General features: G+C 37.9%; 2 protein-coding genes across 5 annotated transcripts in view; one reads left to right on the top strand and one right to left on the bottom strand.

Annotated features, from left to right (window-relative positions):
- TMEM209 (transmembrane protein 209) overlaps positions 1-17,295 on the bottom strand; it is a 30,048-nt gene extending 12,753 nt beyond the window's left edge. For 2 of the 3 annotated variants that reach the window (XM_061165799.1, XM_061165797.1), the window contains exons 1-9: positions 17,030-17,168; positions 16,101-16,237; positions 15,908-15,966; positions 14,986-15,117; positions 14,091-14,332; positions 12,788-12,989; positions 5,519-5,694; positions 4,636-4,707; positions 2,392-2,488 (exon numbers count right to left, since the gene is read on the bottom strand). In XM_061165799.1, coding sequence (XP_061021782.1) covers positions 2,392-2,488; positions 4,636-4,707; positions 5,519-5,694; positions 12,788-12,989; positions 14,091-14,332; positions 14,986-15,117; positions 15,908-15,966; positions 16,101-16,237; positions 17,030-17,092 — 1,180 coding nt within the window. In that variant the 5' untranslated portion in view covers positions 17,093-17,168. Of the gene's footprint in view, positions 1-2,391; positions 2,489-4,635; positions 4,708-5,518; positions 5,695-12,787; positions 12,990-14,090; positions 14,333-14,985; positions 15,118-15,907; positions 15,967-16,100; positions 16,238-17,029; positions 17,169-17,193 lie in introns of those variants that run through there. The other variant, XM_061165798.1, reaches the window with a different exon arrangement.
- SSMEM1 (serine rich single-pass membrane protein 1) overlaps positions 1-26,761 on the top strand; it is a 33,977-nt gene extending 7,216 nt beyond the window's left edge. The window contains exons 1-3 of one of the 2 annotated variants that reach the window (XM_061165800.1): positions 19,518-19,700; positions 23,904-23,958; positions 26,265-26,761. In XM_061165800.1, the coding sequence (XP_061021783.1) occupies positions 19,518-19,700; positions 23,904-23,958; positions 26,265-26,761 (735 nt within the window). Of the gene's footprint in view, positions 1-19,517; positions 19,701-23,903; positions 23,959-26,264 lie in introns of those variants that run through there. The other variant, XR_009696742.1, reaches the window with a different exon arrangement.
- Positions 26,762-27,024: the final 263 nt, after the last annotated feature.

Consider the following 27,024-nt stretch of genomic DNA (forward strand, 5'->3'; position numbering starts at 1 on the left):
CAAAATCAGATTGAGTTAAAAGATGTCTATTATGCCACTGACAAGTGAAAACTTTATGACAGTGATTTCTCTCTGATTTCATGAAAGACTACTATCCAAAGAAATTAATAAACCAACAGAAAGTTTCAAAATGTCCAACCTTACTATACAATGTTGAGAAAAGAGGCTTTCTTATAGGTGACATTATTGCTAGAATACAAATTGGTTTAAGCTTTTTGAAGGATTATGTACAAAGGCTTAATACATTTATACCTATTGAACTTATAACTTCACCTCTCAGAAATTATCCTAAAGAAGTAATTATAAATGTACACAAATATTTAGGTAAAAGGACATTTACTCACAGCACTATTAGTAACATTAAGGGGAAAAATCTTTAAATGACAAAAGGTCAGTTAAATACAATATATTACATTAAAAAAAAAAAGAAATATAAACTAGCCATAAAAACAGTACTGGAAAAAAAAACAGTACTGGAGAATAAATACTTAACAAAAAGTGGAGGGAAAAAAGGAGGTATGACTTCAATTCAATTAAAAATATATACACATATGTATTATTTGCTCAACTCCCAAATACATACTTTTCACATTGTAATGTTCTTAAATTATAACATACAACTGATATATACAGTATCATAGTATCTTTCTCCAAAAAAGAATACACGACTGTGACTAAAACTGATTTTCCATGTTTTTTTTTTTTTTTAATTTACGGACAATTGCTTTACAGAATTATGTTGCTTTCTGCCAAATAAAAACATGAAATCAGCCGTAGGTATACATATGTCCCCTCCCTCTTGAAAGATCTTTCTACAAAAACTAAAACTGAACAGTTTTCATGATTAAAGTAAAAAACAAAACAAAAAAACAACTGACTGATTGTGGTTATCTCCTGAAGTACAATCACAGGTGATATTCTTTGTGTATTTCTATGTTGTTGTTTAGTTGCTAAGTCGTGTCCAACTCTTTTGTGACCCCATGGACTGTAGCCCATCAGACTCCTCTGTCCATGGGATTTCCCAGGCAAGAATACTGGAGTGGGTTGCCATTTCCTTCTCCAGGGGATGTTCCCAAACCAGGGATTGAACCTACACTGGCAGGTGGATTCTTTACCACCCGGAAAGCCCACTTTCCAAATTTTCTACAGTGAACATACACATGTTGTTTTTGCAGTGATAAAACAATGCTGTTCTTTTCCAAAAAGCATATCACACTGGTAAAATGTGAAAGATACTTACTTTTATAGCTTATAAAAAATCTCAAAAAAGATAACTGTAAGTTCAAATAATACTACAAAGACCTAGAAAGTAACCCTTCTAACTTTGGAGTCAGAGAGCTTTGGTCTCAAATCAATGCTCTGTGACACTGGGCTAGTTACTTTACCTCTCTGAGTCTCAGCGGCCTGTTCCATAAAATAGGCACTAAAAGCTAGCTTTCAAGGTTAATGTGAATGTTGTGTACATTATATATAAAACATCTGGGGACTTCCGCAATGCAGGGGGCCCAGGTTTGATCCCTGGTCAGGGAACTAGATCCCACATGCTGCAACTAAGTAAGACCCAGCACAGCCAAATAAATAACTAAACAAAAAATTCTGGGTACTCAGTAAATAGGTATTTTGTTGTTCAGTCGCTCAGTTGTGCCTGACTCTGTGACCCCTTGACTGCACCATGTCAAGCTTTCCTGTCCTTCACTATCTCCCAGAGTTTGCTAAAACTCAAGTCCACTGAGTCGATGATGCCAGTACTTTAGCAATGTACAATTCTATACTTAACCCAGAGAATAAAGACTGATGAAAAGATACCCAAAGCAAGTGGAAAGTGTTAATATGCAATTCAAAGCTTTTACATACTTCGAAGAGAAATCCGTTCTCTAGAAAGATCTGGTTGACTAAAATACTCCTTATATTTTTGAAACTTAACGACTTAGCACTAAGTAAGTTACAGTATATATACTTTAGGCAAATTATATTACACTAAACCTTAACAGTTTTATTTTTAGCAGATAAATTGAAAATGGGAGATTTTAAATTAGCATTGTTATACATTTTTTATTCTTTGTACAATTTTTGTAATTAATATCTAATAAGCGACTTGTATCTTGAATATACAAAGAACACCTACAACTCAATAATAAAGACAACTCAATTTAAAAATGGGTAAAGGGGAAAAAAAATGGGTAAAAGATGTGAAAAGGTGTTTTTCCTAAGAAGATATACAAACGGCCCAGCACATGGATAGATGTTCAGTATTATTGGCCATCAGGAAAATGTTTAAAAAAAAAAAGAAAGGTAACAAAGGATGCTGTTAAATAACCCACTACAAGAAGAAATTTTCCACTTGGCAGATTCACTGAAGGAACTCAAATGCTGGGCTGTGTTCTCACATACCTCCTATTTGCAGCTCTGGACAACCCATTCGCCTCATCTGCGTGCTGACAGACTCAATCTCTTGTACAAGCGGCACTAATATTGTCTCGTTGATCCACTAGGGAGAGATGAAATGAATGATTTTACACACATAATTTTAAAGCATTTCTCAAAAGATTATTTTCATGAAAGTTTTTTTTTACTGTCTTGTACTTGAATATTAATAGAGTACATAATGAAATAGAATGGAAGTAACAGCACCCGAAGTCTACAGAGTTAAGTAAATATGCCAACAGAATGTAAGCTAATGAAGTTATACTCTTAAATCAGATATGCCTGTTTGCCTGTTTTTTGAAGAAGATATAAAATTTACAGTTACATGTGAAGTTTTTCTTAAATTCTTCTGTGATTTTATATTAATACTTAGCTAAAAGGATGTTCTTTAGTTTATACTTCTAGGGTAATTAGTTACATATTTACGCATGTAGCATTTTTTACTGGTTTGTGATTAGTATAATAGTTTTTAAAACTAGCATAACTGATTACCTCTCAGCAGGCTCCCTCAATTCCTTAACCATGTGGAAAACTGATATTATTATACTTAAAACTAGTTTGTGAATATTATACTATTCACTTTAGGACTAGGAATTTCAAACGCCATTTTGCATGGCTGATCTCAAACTCATCCTGGTATGTGAAAAGACTGTCCAAAGAATCCACACCCAACCTGGTTTGTGTGTTATGGGTTTTGGGTGTGTGTTCAACACCAACTTCAACTACCCTTTCTGCTTCCACATTTCTGTTTAACCATAAAGCAGAAGGATGAAAAAAAGTTTCAAATCAAATACAAGTTATACAATTCTTAATAAAATTTTTGAATTAAAAACCTCTGAAAATGATGTGTTTTTATAATTTAGTTAGCAAGAAAATTTGATATATTGGCAAGACCTGAATTGAATTTCTGTGGAACTATTTTTAGACTTTATCTTACTCAGCATGATTGCTCATATGTTTTGCTGCAGAAACAATAAAGTGGTTGATCACTGAGTACTAAAAAGACCCTGCTAGTTTATTATAAAATATAAGGTATATGTATACACTGCTTTTCAAAAGAAACTACAAAAAAACCCCTAAATTTCAGAACATTGTAGCCTAAGGAATTCAGATAAAGGATTGTGTTTGCATTTCTTCCAAGATAATACCCCTGACCAAGACTTTGTATTTTAAATATAATAGCATTTTTAGATAAGCCTGTAAGTGGAAATAAAAGGAAGTACAGTTCTAGGACATCATTTTGCTTGTTCATTCTTCCAACATTTACTAAACGTATCCTACTTGCCAGCCACAATTAGGCTGCAACAAAACTGTCTGAGGTGCAGGATAGAGATCGAGGCCTCACTCCTAGAAGGCCTTACTGAGTAGTTCTAGGGCTGGCTCTGGAATTTTTAATCAAAAAAGGCAACCAGGCTTCTGGTTCAATAAAGTAGCCTACTATTTTTACCATTCCCGCTCTTGATACCCTATGTAAATTACAGCCAAAGAATAAAAAACGAGTACAAATGACTTCAATATATAATATTTCCAGAAGATGGGGAGTTGGTGAGTAAATGGTGGAGGATAAAACAGTGGAAGAAGCTTCTACAGAGTCTAAGTAGAGCTTCCTGCAGTGAAGGAGGGGCCAATTTACCCCCTAGATTGGGGACATGTGGATACTACAGAGAGCAATAGAATGAGGTAGGGTTGAAACCAGGGAACTCACTCCCTCTGTATGTGGGAGAGCTGGCTTTTGCCAACCTCCAGGCCAAAGATTAGAAGGCTCTTCTCATGAAAAATTGAAGAAAAGGATACACTCTGAAGTAGCTTCAAGTATATGTTATGTTCTTTAACACTGAAGTTTTCAGAGAATAATGACCTCATTTTTGCTTCCCTCACATGTCTAGACACACAACAGGCTCTGATAGGAAAGCTCTCTGAAAAGCAAAATTGAGATGTTGGGAAAGGGAAGATCTTAACAACTAAATACACTCTTCCTTTACCCTCTCAAGATACAGTGATTTGCTAAGTACTGAAGGGGGAAAAGTCCCAAGGATGCAGATACCATATGGTAAACGCCATGTTTATCCTTATGTGTGTCACCCATAGTGCACTTTTAGTAATATTTAATTCTGATAGTCTAATAATTAACATCTCCAATTGATATTCTAATAACTGACTTTGTATATGAAGAGGCACTAATATCGTCCACAGAGTAATATCAAAACTCACATTTCTGAACTTAGCTGTCCATGAATCCATATGATCAAGAAGTTGTCTATTCATAGTTACTCTTGCCCAAACCTATTAAAAAAAATGTTTAGAATGAACAATCACTGAGAAAAAGTCTTGCCAGGTTATCAGTCATTCCTTTCCCCACCCTCAGAAATATCTGGAATACTTTGCAAAAAACTTCATGATCAAAAAACTTCATGACCTGATTAACATGTAGTAGTTGCTACTCATGCACATACATTTAAAATTCCTTACATATGTATGTTTAAAGAACATTCTTTCCTTTTAAGAAGAAAATTCAAACCCTTGTTTGCTACTAAACTGATGAAACCACAAAATGTTCTATATCAAATGTATATTCTAGTCAAATGTTCTAATCCAAATGTATTTTAAGAGCAAGAATCTTGTATATGTTAAGTACAAATAAATACCTGAGATATCTTTTTATGAATGAGTGCCAGAAAATGTTTTAGGTAGGACACTAATGTTAACTCTGTGCCGTAAAGAGTAAAATGTAGAATATAATTCAATTTTCAGTACACAAGTTAGCTAGGGGTCTTTCTAGTGTTTGAGAAAGTAACAGTGAAGTTGCTCAGTTGTGTCCGACTCTTTGAGTCCCCATGGACTGTTGTGGTTTGCCATTTCCTTCTCCAGAGGATCCTGTGACCCAGGGATTGAACCCAGGTCTCCCACACTGCGGGCAGACTCTTTACCATCTGAGCCACCAGGAAGGCCCCTTTCCAGTGTATAATATGTGCCAAATTTACATTTCTAGCCAGTAAAAGTGGATGTCACAGAAAACAATTTCCAGAAGTAGAAAAGAAGACTTTCGAACAACCTGTAAATCACAAACATCAAGTCATTTTCATTTTCCATTTACCTCCTCTGCAGCTTGTTTAGAGCTGAGATCGGCTTCATCTTTGTTAGCACATGGCGCCTGAGATCTACAGGCAAGCTGATACTGAAACTTCTTCAAAGTTTGTGCATAATCCCCCATAGAACGACTGTAGTTCCAGAAAGTAGGACTGGTGGAAGGCGAAGTAGAATCTGGGCTTCCTACAATGATGAATGTAAGGAGTATCACAGTGTGTTGTAGTAATTTTGATATCAGGGGCTGGTATATGAGCTCTGGGTAGCTAGGAACCTATGCAATGGCAACCCAAGACAAAGCCTTCTCTCCTCCAAACATTATCTTTTCTTTAGAGAAATGGAGTGCTGGTGCTAAACATTAAAAAGAACTTTTTCTGAGCAGTATCACTTTAACAGCCATAAGATTTCTAAGTGGTTGAAAGTGTCTGCTTATTTTTGTTGTAAAATTAAGCTTGTTTCATTCTCTAAGACTTTCCAATGATTCAGAGAGAAACAAAAGACAAATTTCATCAGGAAATAAATAGGCCAAGTTCTTGCTTGAATTTTTAGAAGCTCTTTCTGAATGGGCTAACTACAGCCTCCTATTAATATACTAGTCTTTTGGCTAGCAGCTAAACTCACTCTTCCCAGCACTACACTGTGGTCTATTTATAGTCTGTAGTAATGCTTGTGTTGTATCAAAAGAGACCATCTGCTGATTACACTTCTAAGTTTATCATTTTACTTTTAGGAAACGTAAACAGTCACATTTAGGGACTTAATACTACAGGGGACTTTACCACAGTACTTACCACACTTTAAGGTTTGTCTCCTTTCCCAAACAAAAGTTGAGCTCCTTGAGGGCAGGGAGTAATTTTCTCCCTAGTATCTAGCACATGTGTGCTCAATTGTGTCTGACTCTTTACAAGCCCATGGACTGTAGCCCACCAGGCTCCTCTGTCCATGGAATTTTCCAGGCAAGAGTACTAGAGTGGGTTGCCATTTCCTACTCCAGGGGAATCTTCCCAACCCAGGGACTGAACCCATGTCTTCTGCATTAGCAGGCAGGTTCTTTACCACTGCGCCACCTGGGAAGCCCAGCATCTAGCACAATTCCTTAATAAACAGCAAATTTTCAAGGACAACTATATGATACTTTGTTGTTGTTGTTCAGTCACTCAGTCGTGTCTGACTCAGTCGTGTCGGACTCTTTGTGACCCCATGGACTGCAGCACCCCGGGTTTCCTGTCCCTTACCATCTCCCAGAGCTCGGTCAAACTCACGTCCACTGATACTTAGGAAGAGTTTATTTTTTTCAAAGTCTAACTGATGTCAAAATATCAACTGATACTTCATACCCTCACAGAAAAATCACAAATAGAGACTACTTTTTTTAATCTTAGCAGTATTTTTGAAAGGCATGATTGTAAAATAATAAAACTGGTTTTCTTTTGAGGTTTAGAGGCATAGAGGATGAGAAATCATGAAAGGGCCATGTGGCAGTATTTCAAGTCACAGCATCGAAACCTTGGAGGTGAGCCAGTCTTGTGCTGGTAGCACTGGTGAAAGTATGCTCCACACTGGCATAAAAATAGTAACTATGTATAATAAAGAAATATCACACTTGGTGAGATATTTCCAAGCAGAACTTCTGGCAACAATGACTTAGAGGAATGAATTAATGTCAAGAAAAGTTTTAAACAAGTACAACGGCTAAATAAATAGGGAATTAAAAAGGAAGAGACATGGGGTCATGATAAGAGCAAACAGCTTACCCTATTTTGACTAATTATTTTGACTGTTAACTTTAAAAATGATAATCATGCTTTCTGAGGGCAAACCTGAACTTAAGGAAAATTTTGAAGAAGACTGGCTTTAGATGACAAAAGTTCTATGCAGATGACAGAAATACATTTTTATTATCTGTTGTACATGAGCTAAAGTACAAGGAAAATATAGCAAGAAGTGACACAAATAGGGCCTCTCTGTAATGACCATCACCACCAAAATAGCACAAAATCCATAGCTGGACAACCCCAAAGATGTAAGAATAATAAAACATATAATTTAAATGAATAATGGAGCTTGCAAATATGTAACGGGAATAGCCGCTAAAAATGAAGAGGGAATTGAAAACCAGAGTGGCCAGTGGCCTGTGTGTGAAGTGATGCTGCGGTTGCTCTGGAGAATTTTGTAGGCTTTGGGACACCTATCAGAGTGGATTTCAGTGCCTGGGAACGGGAAATGTGCATACAGGTCCAGGAGAGGTATTGGGCTAGACTGAGACCTCCTTCCTACCTCTATTCCCTGCACCTCGCACACAGCCGAGGACCTCAAGGGGCTGCATTCTCAGTGGATAAGGAAGAGAGTATCTGTTCACTGACACCAGGAGGTAACAAGGAAGCCTGTCTCTCTTAGGTTGGTTTTAAAAAGAAATCCCCAGAGATTTAAAAATTACAGATCCGCCTTCATGTGTGTTTACAGTGCCCATTTACACTCCCTGTAAGGTCCAAGAACTTTCAAGCCCAGAAATTACTTAAATTAATTCAGGATCAATGATATTCCTCAATCACCGATAGAGGCAAATATGAAACTGCTAGGAGGAAACAAAAGGCTTCCACCCAGCCTGCCAAGGACAGAAAAAGCACAGATGAAACTCTACCGAAGATGAGCTTACCAAAAATGAAAAGTGCGTATAACACAAAGAAACATGTCTCCAAGCAAATGCGTCAACAAGAAAAAAATGTTAGTATGTAATCTCCAAGAACTTTAGATAATGGAGCTATTGGACAGGAATTTTAAAGTATGCTTAAAGTGACTAAGAAAAAGAATGGAAAACATAAGAACAAAGCAAGATACTCTAAAATAAATCAGGCATATACCAAAGAGAAGCAAATAAAATGTTGAAACCAGAAAAAAAAAAAAGACAAATTAAAAAACTCAGAGTTAAACAGCAGTTTAAAGTTTAAATTAAAAAGACAGAACCATCAGTCCAAACTGGATAAAACAAACTGTGGGGCGAGGAGAACAGAATGCTCTTCTTTATAGCAGAATGCCAAACTACTAAACGTATACTGAAGAAATGGAAGTATTAGAAAGTCTCCATTTTGCAACTACTACTGTAGTAACTCACTGGATCATCAATGGATGCTAAAACTGCTGGAGTGAAAGACTGCTTAAGGGAACAGGATAGTCGTAAGTCTCAAAAGCATCATACTATAGATTGTTTATAAATTACAGAAGGGAAAAGGTACTATGAACAAACTGTGTCATCACTATGACCAGGAGATCCAATTTAACTTTGCCAATAGAGGGACAAATGATATCATCTATCCTCTGATGTGATGCACTGAAAGGAACCACCAGCTAAGTTTTATTCTTGCCAAAAAATATTTAAAATTAATCTAACAATGAGAAAACGATCACACAAATACAAATCTACAAAACAGGCCTTGTATCTTCAAAATATAAATGTCATAAAAGACAAAAAAGAGAACAAACACTCATAAATGGTCCAGATGAAAAAAGACTAAGGAAGCATGACAATTAAACGAAATATATGGTCCCTGACTGGATCTTCCACCAATAAAAGAAAAGAGCTACCAAGGTCATTATTGGGTCCACTGGAGGAAATGTAAATATGAAGAATAGTGGTAACTTAAATATGAAAATCATATGGTAGTCAGAAAGGAAAATGTCCTTGTTCTTAGGAGATGCACGTGAACTACCTTCTGAGAAACCTGTGTACAGGTCGAGAAGCAACAGTTAGAACCCGATATGGAACAACGGATTGGTTCCAAATTGCAAAAGGAATATGGCAAGGCTGTATATTGTCACCCTGCTTATTTAACTTCTATGCAGAGTACATTATGTGAAATGATGGGCTGGATGAAGCAGAAGCTGCAATCAAGATTGCCAGGAGAAATATCAACAACCTCATAAATGCAGATGACACCACTCTAATGGCAGAAAACAAAGAGGAACTAAAGAATCTCTTGATGAGGGTGAAAGACAAGGGTGAAAATGTTGGCTGAAAACTCAACATTCAAAAAACGAAGATCATGGCATCTGGTTCCATCACTTCATGGCAAATAGAAGGGGAGAAAGTGGAAGCAGTGACAGACTTTATTTTCTCGGGCTCTAAAATCACTGCAGACAGTGGCTGCAGCCATGAAATTAAAAGATGCTCCTTGCAAGGAAAGCTATGACAAACCTAGACAGTGTATTAAAAGGCAGAGGTATCACTTTGACAACAAAGGTGTGTATAAGTCAAAGCTGTGGTTTTTCCAGTAGTCAGGTATGGATGTGAGAGTTCGATGATAAAGCAGGCTGAGCGCTGAAGAATAGATGCTTTTGGGCTGTGGTCTTGGACAGGACTCCGGAGAGGCCCCTAGACTGCAAGGAAGTCAAACCAGTCAATCCTGAAGGAAATCAACCCTGAATACTCAGTGGAAGGACTGATGCTGAAGCTGAAGCTGAGGCTTTAATACCTTGGCCACCTGATGCGAAGAATTATCTCAATGGAAAAGACTGATGCTGGGAAAGACAAAAGGCAAAAGGAGAAGGTTACGACAGAGGATGAGATGATTAGACAGCATCACGGACTCAATGGACATGAATTTGAGCAAGCTCTAAGAGACAGTGGAAGACAGAGGAGACTGGGGTGCTCCTCTGTCCATGGGGTCACAGTCCATGGGGTCACAAAGAGTCGGACATGACTTAGTGACTGAACAACAAACAGAGAGTATATGTGAGTGCCCATTTTCTCATTATTGGAGAAAAGAGTTATAAATATGTAAACAGAGGAGGCTAAGACAAACCCTGTATAGTTGGACTGGAATTGGAGGTACCACAGAACTCATGGTTTTTAATACATATAGTCTGCTTGCAATGTGGGAGAGCTGGGTTCGATCCCTGGGTCGGGAAGATCTCCTGGAGAAGGAAATGTCAACCCACTCCAATATTCTTGCCTGGAAAATCCCATGGACGGAGGAGCCTGGTGGCTGCAGTCTGTAGGGTCACAAGGAATTGGACACAACTGAGAGACTTCACTTTCACTTTCATGGATGGATGGAGAAATATACAAGTGTGTGTATGTGTGTGTTTCCATATCTGTTTCCTAGCTGTCTGCTCAGTGGACTTAAGATTAACCATGACATATCCAGTGCACAGACATTAATTACGAAATATCTTTCTCCACTAAAAGCAAACATGACCCCTGGAAAAACAGACTAACTCCAGAGCTAGTTACTAGAGAAAGAAGAGCCTGGAATAGCTTATGGGAGGTGGGCTGGGGGTAGGGTTGGGGGAGGGGGGAGGAGTGTTCAAAGAATGATACCAGAAGAACACAGAAGCTAGACAATCACACTAGCCAAATCTGAGACAATCTAAGCATCAAAATAAATAACCTAACTGCAGGGAAAGAAGCTCTACCTTACAGGAGAATACTAACAAATACATATATTTAAGAAGTGGTTGCACAACAAACTGAATGTACATAATACTAAATGATACACTTAAAATGTTTAAAATGGTAACTGTTATGTAAATTTAACCACACACACACACAAAGTTTATAAAAAACATAAAAGGGATAAATAAAGGAATGAAAAAATTAGAGAAATACCATGACAGCCAGTAATAATTAACTTTGAAAAGAATCTTGAAAGGGTGTTAAAGCTATTCAGTGAATATTTGATAAGAAAAAGGATATTTATAGTTTCAAAGTAGTTTTCCACAAAATATTAATACAGATTAATTCATACAAAATACTTAATAACCTAAAACCTATGGGCACAGAAGGCTTAAAAGTATACAGATGGACATAGACACACAGGCAAATAATACCCAAAAGAAAATTAGTATAGCTGTTAATGTCAGACACAACAGACTCAAAGGTAAAAAGCCTAAGAGATAAAGATAAAACTGACTAGAAGGATATTCTGAATTTATATGCACATAACATAATCTCATAAATATTTAGCAAATTTGACAGTTACAGGGAGACATTCATTGGGACACAATCAGTGGGTGCATTTAGCACACTTTCTTAGTAACAAATTAAGCAGAAAAAAGCTAATAAAGAATTTAAGAATATCATTATGAAGCTTGACTCAATGAACAAACATGAAGCCCAATATTTATAGAGTATGCATTCTTTTCAACACACTAAGATCCACTCACAAAATGTGGTCATAAATAGCAGGCCTAAGTACAAGTTTCAAAAACTATAAAAGAAAAGTAATAGGGTACAGATCAAAATCTCTAGTCACCATACAATTAACTTAGGGGAGGGAAAAAAATAGATAATGAAGCCTTTCATTTCCCATATTTGGAAATTCAAAGCAACACCAATCACCAATAATACTTCCAAACAGTATTTCTAAATAACTTGTATAGGTCAAAGAAGAAATAAAAATGGAAGCCAGAAAATATCTGGCTGTGACAAAGGCAATGTAGAGGGTACACAGGGTTCTTTGTATTTTACTCTATAATTTTCAGTTTCCTTGAAATAATTCCAAATTTAAAAAGAAGAAAAAGCATGTATCGACAAATAACAAGGTAATATTGATTTGTTTCTTTGACATCTGTGGCACTTTCAGGCAAAATTAAATTAAAAATCAATAGAGAGAGTTCGAGTGACACAAAGAGCCATGGTCCAATAACCGGCTTCCTCATTGTGGCTGTGCTTTAGCACCAAAGGCACTTTCTGTGAAAGTTCTTGAGGGGGAAAAATCATCTCTCGGCTCGATAACCTAATTTGGTTTCAAATAATTGACTTTGTAATAATCAAATCCACCCCAAAGAGATTAAGATTTGCTAACATTGTTTCCCAAGGTAAACGAGAGACAAGTTAAAAAATGTTCTGAAGAACAGCAGCACGTCTGGTGCAAATCCACGCTCCCTCCATTCTCCCTCCCACACCGACCTTCGCAAGAACTACCCCAGGAGACAACCCTCACTTCACCACGCCCTGCCACACACCGCTTCAAAAACAATTTATAACCTCAACTTCTAAACAAATTATAAATTACGCTGTATGAAAAAGCTTTTAACTGTAAATCAAAGGTTTAAGATTTCTGTTAGCTCAGCTCTATTTTACATCTTAAATTTAGGTGAACTTGATGCTAACAGCACAAAGTACAAAAACAAAATAAATTCCTCTGCTAAGCTACACAAGGTGTATTAGTAAAAAGACTTAAAACGATTATGCATGGGATCAAAGTAAGAAAAATTATAGATGAAAGATAACACGACACCCCAAATATGTATATTAGCTCAAAATAAAATATATACATACCCAGCTTAACTCTATGCTGTTTTTCTTCTTCACTTCTAAGAAAAGTATCCAAGGTTCGCAAGTCCGTCATGTAATCTTCTTTGTCAGTAGGGGAGTTGTAGACGGTGGGTGAGGAACGGTAGCGAGATCTCAATCCACTGCTCTCCACTGGACCAACAGTGGTAGGATACGGAGAAGGAGAAGAGGGACTATAGCTTGCCAGCTGTACAAAATAAAAGAACTTGATTTTATTTCTCTTTAATTGCTATTTCTTTGTCTTGGTTTTTGAACTTTCAAAAAGTAACACACCAACTAGAATGGTCAAAATCCAGAGCACTGACATCATCAAACGCTGGCAAGGATGTAGAGTAACAGGAACTTGGATTCATCGCTGGTAAGAATGCAAAACAGTAGTCACTTTGGAAGACAGTTGGGCACTTTCATACAAAACTAAACCACGCAATAGCACATGTCCTGCTCCTTCGCCTCGCATTTACCCAAAAAAGCTGAAAATTTAAGTCCATACAAAGACTTGCACACAGGTCTTGTTTTCACTTCCAGACACTCCTCATTTAACAAGAGACATCAGGGAACCAACACCCCACATGCCATGCTGTATGCCCCAAAATAAAATTAAACAAATAAATAAATAAAGAGTCTGCAGAAAAATCCTAGATGGTGACCCTCAGTACACTGTCTTTTGCAAAAGCTAAATCTTTTTTTTTTTTTTGAGGATTCTTTTAAGACGTGATATAAAGAACTTCTAACTGGTGTCAGGAAATCTGGATTCTATTCTTGGCTCTTTTTTAAAATTTTTGGCTGTGCTGGGTCTTCACTGCTGTGCATGCAGGTTTTTCTCTAGTTGTGGAGAATGGGGTCTTCCCTCTACTGTGTGGGCTTCTCATTGCGGTTGTTTCTCTTACTGCAGAGCATGGGCTCTGGGCGCAGGGGCTTAAGCAGTTGCTGCACGTGGGCACAACAGTTGTGGCTCCCAGGTCTGGAGGGCAGGCTCAGTAACTGCAGGGCACAGGTTTAGCTGTCTCATGACAATCTTCCCAGACTAGGGATCAAACCCATGTCTCCTGTACTGGCTGGCGGATTCTTCACCACTGAACCACCAAAGAAGCCCTATTCTTGGCTCTTAAATAGGCAAATTTGGGCAAGTCAGTTACCCACTGGTTCTGGGTTTCTTCATTGATTAAAAAAAAAGGAGTTTTGACTCACTAGGTGATTTTCAATTCAAACCTCCCACTTCTAAAATAGTCATCAGAATAGTAGTAATAAGAGAAACAGTAAGTAAAATAGTAGGAGATAAGAGTCCTACCTTGTTATAACCACTGATGGGGGAGTAGGTCACTCCGGGGCTGTAAGATCCACTGCCACCTGATGACAGACCTTGCAGCTGAGGGCTGTATCCAGTGATACAGCTGGTGGTGAACTTGGGGCTGGTACTGGGTGAGCGAGATGGGCTATAACTTAACACACTCTGACCCTGAATTGAAGGAGAAGGTGGAGAGGGGGGGATTTGGGCTGCTGCCAGATCACGTGGAGGAGTAGTCTGTACAACTAGAAGGAACAAACAAATAATTGTGTGTAAGTATACTGCCTGCCAATGCAGGAGACACAACAGACAAAGAGTTCGATCCCTGGGTAGGGAAGATCCCCTGGGGGAGGAAATGACAACCCACTCCACGGACAGAGGAGCCCCGAGGGCCACAGTCCATAGATCAAAAGTTTGACCAGTGAGTTTCAAAGAGTTGCAAAGAATCCGTCACGACTGAGCAACTGAGCACACATATGGTAAATAAAATTTCTATGAGAACAAATGAACTGAATCTTTTTTGGTCAGGGAAACAGCAAGTGTGACTTGGTTGTTAAATTACATAAAGTATTATCAAAGGACACAAGTGGTTGTGGTTGTGTGCCATTTTCCATCGACTTCAAAATAAGAAACTGGCTTTAATGCAGCAAAAATTAGTCATTTAATTGTAACTGTAATTAAACAATGGAACAAACTTCCATGAGGCTATGAATGTTATTTAATTTATATAAATAGGAATGATAATCACTGATCTTAAGACAATTTATTGTAAAACTGTTTAATACAGTTGAACCAGGTGGCGTAGAAGTCCCTTCTAGCTGAGTTTATGAGAAAATTAAATTGAGAGATTTACTGGCAAACTTTCCCCTCACCTTTGCAAAAGGTATAAAACACTTACCAGCTGTTTTCAACCCTAAAAGTGTTTGCTGTCCAGGGCTAACAACCAGACTTGTTGGTGCCACAGTGTATTTGAAATACCTCCAAAAATCAAATAAGGCATTTAGACTGAAGAGAGATGCAAGGGCAAGCTCTGGAAGAGAACAATTTATTTTTTAAAAGTGGAGTGGAACATTTAAATGGGGGAAACAAAACCATGCATACTTCAGCAAATTAACATCAACAAAATTAAAAACTGTATTCTTATTCCTCGTAACAGTTAACATTTAATGAATGTCTATTATGTGTAGGGCATTTACCAGTGAGTTTCAAAATATTATCATTAATCCTTACAACCTTTTAGAATAAACACTTTCACCTTCATTTTAAAGCTCTGCCAACAGTTGTAAAGAAGTCAGGTGACTTTTGCAATAGCACACAGCTAGTTGCTGAAGCCATGATTCTAACTCAGGTATACAGATTTCAAAACTCTTGCTCTTCCACTTGCCCCATCACTTCCCTATCAGACTTTAATGTGTGTATTAGACTTTGGAATTTATTTTAATGGGCACAAAGACTACTGAAGAGCAGAGAGAGGAAGAAATGAGGAAACTGAGGAAGGTATCAATGGGAAAAAAATCTGGTTGATCTTGAAAGGTGAAAAGGTAGAGAAGTAAGGAAAGGTAATTCTGGGAGAATAACAAATATTACCAGCTCCAAAGTTTATTTTTCTTCACAGAACTCATGATTATCTGGAATTGTACTGTTTATTAACTTGATTGTCTCTTCTACTAGAGTATTCCTTCCATGAGGGTACAGACTTCCTGGTGAACATAGCAGGCATTCAAATATGTGTTGAATGAAGGGATGAATACTAAGTTGAATTCAACTTGAGTGCAGTTTTTCATTGGGAGTAACTCTAAATCACAGTGAAAATTACTTACCTATATACCAGAGGGGCCAATATGTCACATTATAATAAGAACTAATCAATTTTCCAGTCCTGAAAAAAATCAGAAAGGTTTTTTAATATTAAGACACACACACACCGAAAATCAAAACACAAAGCCTGTGGAACCAACTGTTGGCCTCTTAAATTTTTACTTTTTTCGCATTTTTTTGGGCTAATTAACTTACATTTCAGTATATATCATTCCAGCCATAGACACATTTAGGAGTCCCCAGGCTAAAACCACCTTCCTAGCTTCTGTTTCTCTTCTCATCTTGATGGTTCTGTCAATAAGAGAAGCACTTGGGTTTGGCTCCCCTTGCATCTGTTCAAAATCAAAAAGCATAGGAATTAATCAAAAGGAACTACTGCTCCATTTAAGAAATCAAACTTCTGTCTATTATTGTTGTTCAGTCGCTCAGTGGGTAACTTAAAACTGCACATATTCCTCATCTTTCAAATATTTTTCCAAATTGTTTTTACCCTTTAATATTAGTATATGAAAAAGGAACCCTAAATGACAGCTTCACTGGCACCACAGTGTAATCAACAGAGAACTGGGTGGTTCCTTCAGAGAGTACTTTAACATTTCCAATAAAGAAAACTGTCTTACTTTGCAATTCAAGGGTTAGTGTTGTACAATTACGTTATATTGTGTTTTTGGAATATGTAACAAGGACCAGGCCAGGGCTATAAGAAAGCCAATATACCAAGTTTGGTGAGAAAATATTCCAAGTAAAATATGTCATTATTCTCCTGCTACATGTTTGTGCAGAAATCAACAACTGCCTACGATCTTTACCAACTCTGCAACCACGCCATCTCCGTTTTGTGTTGCTAATAAAAGTATAGGGATTTAAGTTTTAGAAGGGCGAGTATTCGCGGTGTGAAGGGAGTAAAGGTGAGTGGGGACAGTGAGCAGTTTTGGTCCACACTGGGATTTATACTTCCTCTGTTTCGCTAGGCCCAATCTCTTGCATTCAAGTGTTAAGGCCTGTTCCTGCTCTATGGAGTCGTATCCCATTAAGTACAGACCAGTGCCCTTCCCGCCACCCTGACCCGGAGTCAGTATTCCTCAGTGCAGAAAGCTTCCCTCCCTGGCTGTCCCAGTACAAACTTTAGCAACTCCTATTGTTTCCTTCCTCCCTTCCACTACGGGCAGTGGGTGGTCTGGCCACATTCCCCTTTGGCTGAACTCTCGCCAGGTCCGCAGGCGCTAAACTCCTAAGGCCCGCGCGGACTCCTTGTCCAGGAAGCACAAAGATGACCCCGAAAACGCACCGTGTTCTTCGGCCGGAAGCGGCGGGTTCGCGCCACTCTCCACTGCACATGCGCGAAACCAAGCTCAACAGCGAAATCGACCAGCTCGTGCGTCTACAGTTACCGGAAGGACGGGACTGTCTCTTCTCGCGGGAAGAGGAGGCGGGGCGGGGGAAGGAGGCTAGGAGCGTTACCAAGGAAACAGCCTTCGGATCTGTGGCTCCCACTCTGGTGCGGGGAGAAAGCTGAGCAGCAAAAATTCAGACCAGGTTCTGAACACACAGTAAAAAGTAATAACTATAACAAGCTGATTTTCTATATATTAATATCATTTTAGCTTCCTTTGGGCGTTTATGGACTCATATTTTGTAGCAGATTTTATTAAGCAGTGTGGGTAATTGTAGGCTACAGAGTACTTGATAATGTGTCCAGACACCGTCAGCAATGAGAAAGCATTTTTCACACCTCTGTGTTAAAAAAAATTAAGTGTCCCGGCCCCATGTAAATTTTTAAATATCCGTGTAATGAGGTTGCAGCAGTAACAAGAAAAACCAAATTGTTTTGTTAAAGTTGTTAGTGGTTTTGAGGTTTTAAAAAGAAACAGCCTTTACTTTTCCTGCATATTCTTTGGAAGAACTTATAATCCTGAGGAAAAGGTTCATCAGGGAGTTCATTTTGCTTTTATTTAAGAAATATAGATACCTACAATGTGCCGCTGAACCGCGCGCGGGATGGCGTGAAAGTAAAACTTTCTCTGGTTTCTGCCTGGAGTATCTCAGAGAGGGGATTGAGGTGGGATGGGGAGGCGGGAAGGTGCACTAGAAAGGTAGGTGAGGTGGAGTGCAGTGAGCCCCGAGGAAGCGTGGCGGGCCCAGCCCGAGATCCCCGCGAGCTTCCTGGAGGAGATGACGCGGGCCTGAAACAAGGTCCAGGATGCACAAAGTCTGGAGACTTGCTTGTGGGGATGCAGAGAAGGGTGCCTCTAATAGAAACATCACACTGTGTCCTGATAAGCTAGTGGATTGTCACAGCACGTCCCAATGGCCAGAAATTTCCCTAAAATGCTTCTAAGGTCCAACAGAAGAAAATGAAGTTTCCTTGTGGTATTGCATGTTAATGAAAATCTGTAGGTATGCTATGCTCTTAAAGATCTAAGCGATTTTTTTAAAGTGGAATTTTTATAATTTTTAGATTGCCTTAGAAGCAACCATAGTTTGCTCTAGTTTTAGATTTAGGGATGAACTAACTTGAAAATTGTTCAAATGTACAAAATTAGAATGGAGAAGGAAATGGCAACCCACTCCAGTATTCTTGCCCAGAGAATCCCATGGACAGAGGAGCCTGGTGGGCACCTTGGGATTTCGAAGAGTCGGACATGACTGAGCAGCTAACACACACACAAAATTAGAATACCAGTTTCCTCCCCAACACATGCTGAAAGAAATTGTACATGTTTTATGTAACTCACAACAGATACATCTATGTTTTCCCTCTTAAGGTAATCTGTGAATTACTGTGCATTTATTCAAGACTTAGAAAGGAACACTACTACTACCTAATTTAGATACATTGTTGGCATTATGTATTAGTTTTCCAGGGTTGCCATAGGAAAATACCACAGACTGCATAGTTTAAACAACAGGAATTTATTTTTTTCACAGTTGTAGGGGTTGGAAATCTAAGATCAAGGTGCTAGCAGGATTGATTTCTCCTGAACCTGTGTCCTTTGGCTTGCAGATGGCCCTCTTCTGTGTCCTCACATAGTCTTGTCTTTTTTTCCTCCTGTGCTTGCACATTCTTGATGTCTCTTCCTTTTCTCATAAGAACACCAGTGATATTGGACTAGGGCCCCATCCTTATGACTTCATTTAACCTTAATTACCTCTTTTTAGGCTCTATCTACAATTATAGTCAAATCGGGGCTTGAAGTTTCCACATAGGCTTTTTGGGGACCACAGTTCAGTCTACAACACATTAGAACTATCTATGTTAAATTACAATGGTATGATATATATCAAAGAGACTGAAAAATGAATGGATACCTTAGAGACTTAGATTTACATAGAGAAAATACCATGTATACAAGTTTCAAGACACACACACACAAAGATTAAGGCAGAATGCACCATATTGAGGTATGGGGGATTACCTTAAACTTTCATAGATGTGACTTACACAGATCTTCCAAAAATTTAGCAATCCAAGAAACGTTTGTCAGTTCCTGTCACAATTAATGAAGTGTATATGTCATAATAGGTTGCCAAGGAAGTTGTCATACACCTCAAGTACTTCCCAGTCATCTCCATCCCTATGAGCATGTTTTATTTTCAAAGCAAGAAGTCATCATGGGAGATCTTTTTTCTTTATTTTGGGAGGTGGATCCTCCCACTATTCCTATAAGTTTTACCATTCCAAATCAAGATTATGAATGCCGGAAGGATGACTCTTGTGGGGCAATAGGGAACTTCCTATTTTGGTATTTCATCATTATACTGGTCCTGATGTTCTTCTCTCGGGCTTCTGTCTGGGTAGGATATCATTTTTCATGTTAAATAATATACATTTAAATAGATTTACTGTATACTAGGGAATTTCCATAAAATAAATTTTACAGTGGTGAAACTAGTTTTTACAAGTTTGTTTTCTAGTTTTGAAAATAATGTAGTATCATTCTAGAGGATCCAAAAATATAGAAAAGGATGAAGAAAATTTATCTACTGTTTCCTATTTTCCTAGAGATAACCACTGTTAACATTTTGGAGTATGTTCTTCTAGTTCTTTTTTTTGTATCACAGTATATCTCTCTTCATCTCTATTTTTGATCTTAGATGGTTTGCATTATGTTGTATATATTTTCATATCCTACTTTTTTAAACTTAACATTATGTTGTAATACTTCATCAAATTATTTTCATACAGAAGCACTCTTAATGACTGCATAATTTTGTCTTATGGTTGCACCATAGCAAATCTGCAATTTTGAGACATTTAGATTGTTCTCCATTTCTCCACATGCTAAGTAAGCTGGGATAAACTTCCCTACTGTTTAATGACCTCCAAATTCCTTTTGTTACCATGTAATTCTAATCAAAGATACCAAAGTTGTCATATTTATAGGATACATGTTGTAGGAATGAGACAGTACATTATCCACACAGAATAAGATCCAGAACTAAACTAAACATAGCTAAAGTCACCCCTCTGGACCACCTACTAGGAGAAGAGGATGCCATCTTGGCGTTCTCTCATGGCTCAGATGGTAACGAATCTGCCTGCAATGCGGGAGACCTGGGTTTAATCTCTGGGTTGGGAAGATCCCCTGGAGAAGGAAATGGCAACCCACTCCAGTACTCTTGCCTGGAAAATCCTATGGACGGAGAAGCCTGGTAGGCTACAGTTCATGGAGTTGCAAAGAGTCGGACCCAACTGAGTGACGTTCTTTCTTTCTTTCTTTCACCTGCTCCAGTATTCTTGCCTGAAGAATGCCATGGACAGAGGAGCCTGGCAGGCTACTGTCCATGGTGTCACAGAGAGTTGGACACAACTGAACAACTTTCACACACACACACAGGGAGTGAGATAGTCCACTTAATCAGAGCTCTGATGCTCCCATATATTATGAGTAACCAAGCTCTTATAAGTCACTGATAAGGAATCCTTGCTGGCCTTTATTACCAGGCTGATGATTAATAAAACCACTACAATTTAGCCTTACAGCCAGGGCACTGGGCTGGCAATGGTCAGCTAGACTGAGTGCTGTCTATCAGCTTTAGATGGATGGAGAGGTGGAGGCATATTATGTTTATGCCAGCTAGATTCCATTATAATAATCAAAGACTATTCTCCACCTCCTCCCCGTAGAAAGTTTCATCTAAAGTCTATATGCTTAAGGTAGATATTTTGCCAAAAGAATATTTAGAATACTGATAACTTATACAGGTCTTAGGCTCCCTAGCTAAGTACATTGAACTTGTCTAGACTGGCAAGAAAAGCTACTTTAGAAAATTAATAAAAAATTGAAAATGATTCTTGACAGTTTCATCATGAAGACCATTTGAGAGATCTAAGCTATTTCTCTGCTCCCATACTTGTACCAGCTTTCCGGAGTCATAGAGCAATGAGCTTCAAGGACCTCAAAAGAGCGTATGGTTTAGCCTCCTCTTTTTAGGCAAGGAAGATATCAGTATCTTTCCTTTGTTTTTTTTTTTTTCCCATTGATAAAGCCCAAAGAGATTAAGTGACTTGTCCAATGTCATGAGTGGTTATGACAGAACAGACCCAGGTTTCCTGCCATATCATTTGTTTGTTTCATAGCATAGTTGAAATGTTGCATTATATCTATTCAGTGCTGATTAAAGTCCATGGGGTCGCAAAGAGTCGGATATGACTGAGTGATTGAACTGACCTGAACTGAAGTGCTGATTAAAACCTTAATTATCTGAGAGGTTTTGTCTTTCACTTTATACCCTTATGGCAGCTATAATCCATTCAACTGCTTCTTCTAGAGGGTCCCAGATTTGAAATCTGAGAACCACATGCGAGCTAGTCAAAAAGGATGAAATTTTTCCTTCACTTTGAACTTAATTTTCTCTGCTAAATTATGAACCTTTATTTACAAACCTTGAAGTAATGGTAAAAGAGTGATGGAAATGTGGTGATAATTATCCTCCAACATAAAGCACACTGATCTCCTCTGGATTTGCCATTTTTAAGACACATTTTTTGCTTTCGTAGACTATATATGCTATATTTAGTTTATATATTTAGTGTTTATTCAGACAGTTAGTGCTGGTATTTTTCCAAACAGTACCAGTCCCAGTCCAAGCTCCTCTTTTTGCATATGTGGAAGTGGAGCTTAGAAGGGGTTAAGTGGCTTGGTAAAATCCCAGTGGCAGAAAGGCAGAGCCATAGCCCAGAGCTCCTCACCGTCCTACCCTCCCCTTTGGGGCAGGCTCTTCTGTTTTCACTCAACTGAATCACACCCAGAGACACTTAATAAAATACTTTTGGTAACCATAGTTCATATGATTCCACTTAGCTTAATGTAAAATCTTTCTTTTGATTTTGTGATTGTATTTTGATTTGACGTCAAATCAAATATGGAAGCTTTCCATGAAAAGAATATAAACCTAACTTTTTAAAGTTCATAAACTTCTAATATCGTCATAATCATCTCTAAACATTTTACATTTAAAATAAGGCCACCCTAAAACATTCTTCAAAAGGTATCCTTAAAGAGGATTCCATTCAAAATTCTCAGAAAATTATTTCAGTAACCCAAAAAACAAAGAGGTACCTCATTAGAGAAACTTGCTAAGCCTTGTGAAGATGGAGTATTAAGAAAAGAATGATCTCAAAGATCATTCAGACTGCGGTTATAAATACCCAAGTATGGTACTTTTCAATCCAAAGGTAGTTTGGCTTTCTACATAAATTCATTTTTCCGCTAATTGTAAACAGTTTGAAGGATTAGATGGAAAAAAATCAGTTTCAACCCTCAAAGCCACTGTTGCTAACTCTTGTGAAACATTGCTAACTCTTGTGCTAACATTCCTTAGTATTTCTTCTTTTCATATTTTTAGCTAAGTTGTGATCATACTGCATATACAAATTTGCATCTTGATTTTTAAATTAATATTATAACATTTATTTCCTCATGTTATGACATAGCCTTATTATAATAATGTTTATAACTATATATGATATGATTATATCATAATTATTGTCTACTTTTGAATTTTGTATTTATATTATCCTAATTACATTGGGAGAATATGTCTATACACAAAACTTTCTTTTCTAGTTTATTTCTCAGTGATAGATTCCCAAAATTATTATGTGTCAAAAGTATTATGAGTATTTCTAAAGTACTTGATATATTCTGAAAGAGTTGCTTTGTATGTGTATTTTTTTGCAAAACAATTTTTAGAATCAAAAAGTGGAATGTTGATCTGAAAAATGGGACAAATATATTTATGGAGTATTGGGGCAGAATATTTGAAATTGGAATTATTCAAAGAAATCAATTTCTTCTGATTGCCAAGTTCACAAGTAATATATTATGGTTGCATTTTGGAAGAATGTGTCTGAAGGATTTAGGAGATAGTAAGTATATGAATTCATATAAAGATCTTAAAGAATTATCATAATGTGGCCTGATCAGATGTCCTTTTAAAAGTAATTTAAAACTAATCCTAGTACTATCATCTTTTTAAGATTATGTTTTGTGTTAGTTGCTCAGTTGTGTCTGACTGTTTACAACCCCATAGACTGTAGCCTTCCAGGCTCCTCTGTCCATGGAATTCTCTAGGCAAGAATACTGGAGTGGGTAGCCATTCCCTTCTCCAGGGGATCTTCCCAACCCAGATACTGAACCCAAGTCTCCCACATTGCAGGCAGATTCTTTACGGTCTGAGTCATTTTTAAATGACATTTAAACAGTATTTCTCTATAATGTCAGTGAGTTCAGGAAAACTTTATAACTTATAGGTTGTCATCAGTCTTATTTTCTCTCAATCTTTTTTTCCATTTTGCTGTTCGAAACATTTTGGTAGATCCTTTTGTCAAAGCATGGTCTTCTTAATGGTCTGCAGAAGTAGGATCACTATAATAGGAACTCAGTAAGTATTTATTGGACTGCACTGACTGCTTAAAATAGACACTATCAAAGTAAATATGAGTGAAAAACAACCAACTGAGATCACTATTACTAATCTATATTTCTTAAATAGATGTCTGAGAAGAAAAAGGATGAAGACAATGGGACAAGTACTTCACCAAGTAAAGGTAAGAGCCAGTACTTATTTGATATTGGACTATGACCAAAAAAAAAAAAAAAAATATATATATATATATATATGTGTGTGTGTGTGTGTGTGTGTGTTGGGTATGGAAAGCAGACAACAGAGATAAACAGTCAAGAGCATTATAGAGCCTCCCCATACCTCTGGTGGCCCATGGATGAGCACTTTGCTTTGGTGCAGAAGGACAGCTTAGCTACTTCAGCAGAGCTGCTAGAGGCTATACATTACTGGTAGGTAGAGCTCAAGCTGTCTTTTCATTTCTCAGCATTCTCCCATCACACAGCTTGCCTTTCACACATAATTATTGCTAGTGTTTCTGCAAGACTATGAGCTATACATGACATCTTTTTGAATAACTTATATGCAGTGGTGGAGAAGGAAATGGCAGCCCATTCCAGTACTTCTGGAAAATCCCATGGACAGAGGAGCCTGGTAGGCTACAGTCCATGGGGTTGCGAAGAGTTGGACATGACTGAGTGACTTCACTTCACTCACTTCATATTTTCTCACTGGAGAAGGAAATGGCAACCCATTCCAGAATTCTTGCCTGGAGAAGCCCATGGACAGAAGAGCCTGGCAGGCCATGGTCCATGGGGTCGCAGAGAGTTGGACATGACTGGAGTGACTGAGCACGTACAAGCAGTGGTGTGCTGATGAGTCTTTAACAATTGGCTCTCCAAAAATGTGTGTAGTATATATCATTTAAAATTTTACTAGGATAAAGTATGTATATCAGATAATTTACAAATAATAAAATATATAATATTCTTTATGGTAAATTCCATATAGACCACTGATTCTCACAAAGTACTTCTTTGATTTTGGCCACTTTCAGCCTTAGCCAACCTATAGTTACAATAAATAAATGGGTTTAGTTCCAATATGACTGTTACTTTCCTTTAAGTTAAGGAATAGGACAAAAGAAACAGAAAGGTATGTTGGAACTTAACTTGGTTGTTAATGATGTGAATGACTTCTTTGCTGAGCTGGATAATAGTTTTAGAATACTCTGGAAGAATATTTCCTCATTTTTGGGTGCTATTCACATTATAGCGGCTATAGGCATGATACCTTTAAATGTTATCTGCATCAGTAACTTGTTCTCCACTACTTTGGGCTGTGTGCTAAGTTGCTTCAGTCATATCCGACTCTTTATGACCCCATGGACTGTAGCCCACTAGGCTCCTCTATCTATTGAATTCTCTAGGCAAGAATACCAGAGTGGGTTGCCATTTCCTCCTCCAAGGGATCTTCCCAATCCAGGGATGGAACCTAGGTCTCTTATATCGCCTGCATTGGTAGGCGGGTTCTTTACCGCCACTGCCACCTGGGAAGTCTGTCCAGACAGTCTACAGAACCGTAAATGAAGACCTGATTCTTAGTGCTTGTTGATTTTTATCCCATCAAAACTACTTTCAGGTTACCAACATAATGTCACTGAACATGGGAATTAGGAAGAGATGTATAACAGTACATCATTACATAGTATTTTTAATATCCAGAAAGAACAGACATAAATAGTAGCTTTAAGAGCAAACCTCATAATGAAATGTAGTAAAATAATTAAGGAAGTGATGAGTTTTGAGTATTTATTACATTTATTTGTAGCAAATTGATTCAGTGGTAAGCATGTATAATTTAATTTTTGCTAATGGCTACATTTAACAGCCGTCTTGCAAAGTTCCGGAAAGTTTATCATTTCTTGTGAGCTGGCTGATATAAGCCAACTCCACTACACCAGTGTATACAGAGAAAATCCTTTTTCATTTTCTGCTACCCAAATCACATTCATACATACACTTAAATCTTTAAAACATCAAGGCAGGGACTTGCCTGGTGGTCCAGTGTCTAGGACTCTGGTCTTTCATTGCTGGAGTCCTGGGTTTGATCCCTGGTTGGGGAACTAGATCCCACATGCCACAACTAAGACCCTGTGCAGCCAAATAAGTAAATAAAAATAAATTTTTTTTTTTTTTAAATCAAGGAAAAGGTTAAAAGGGTCCTCCTCAGAAAAGTATTGGAGACCTTTCTGTTGATATTATTTCAAGGGTCCATGAAACTTCAAAAGTAATATGTCAAGCATCTATTTGATCCTTTTGGTTTTGATCCTTTTGGTATGGCACTGGAAAATGAAGTCAGCTGCCAACACTTGCAAATGAGTGGGGAAAAGTGGTGGCTTGGCAAATGGCAGCAAAGAGTGAGCCACACCATAGGCTTCCTTTTTAGGTAAGATGAGGTTATGGTAACCAAAAATGTGCCTAACTTGTTGATTTCTCTCATTGTTGTTAGAAAGCAAAGATATTTCCAATAAGTGGCGAGACAAAGAGGGTGCCTGGGATTCTTTGCAAATGATGAAAAAACCAAAGCAGAGCCAACTTACCCCTGTAACTGACTCAGAAGTGGCTTTGGTCAATGCCTGTCTTGAACAAAGACGAGCGAGGCGCTATTCTGAATTCAATCAAGTGAATCTGACCCAACATGACAGTGATACTACTGAGTGTGACAGTGAAGAATCTAACTCCGGAGCCTCCTCTTGGAAGGAGAGTGAAAGTGAACACCACCCATCACCAGCCAGTATTAAGAAGAGAAAAATAGCTCAGAGGCAAAGGAATATGGGAGGTTACCAAATCAGGGAAAGGCCCTGCCTCCACTGCAAAGCCATGAGAACCAATGAATGGCTAACTCGCCATTTCCTTCAAAATGCTTCAGTAACAAGCTCAATGAAGGAAGATATTCAAGATGAAAATTCTGGACCTGATATTAAGACAAAATTCAGTAAATTTTGAATTTCATCAAGTCCTTACCTCACTTGAAGCCAAATGAAAGAGATGAATAAAACATGAAAAATCACCAGAGGTCTAGATGAGGAGGCTTTTACAATAGAGTCTCTCTACTAACAACAAAAACATTCTTGGAACCCAAGAGGTAAAATTTCAGATAATTCTTTGTCTAAAAACAGGCCAGTGAATTTGTTTATGGCACCACTGAAGCATCAGAGATCTGCATCCACTATGATTTTATTTTTATGCAAAAGAGCACCAGACAGATA

This window comes from Dama dama, chromosome 18 (genome assembly GCF_033118175.1).
Source record: "Dama dama isolate Ldn47 chromosome 18, ASM3311817v1, whole genome shotgun sequence".
In the NCBI taxonomy this organism is placed as follows: Eukaryota; Metazoa; Chordata; class Mammalia; order Artiodactyla; family Cervidae; genus Dama; species Dama dama.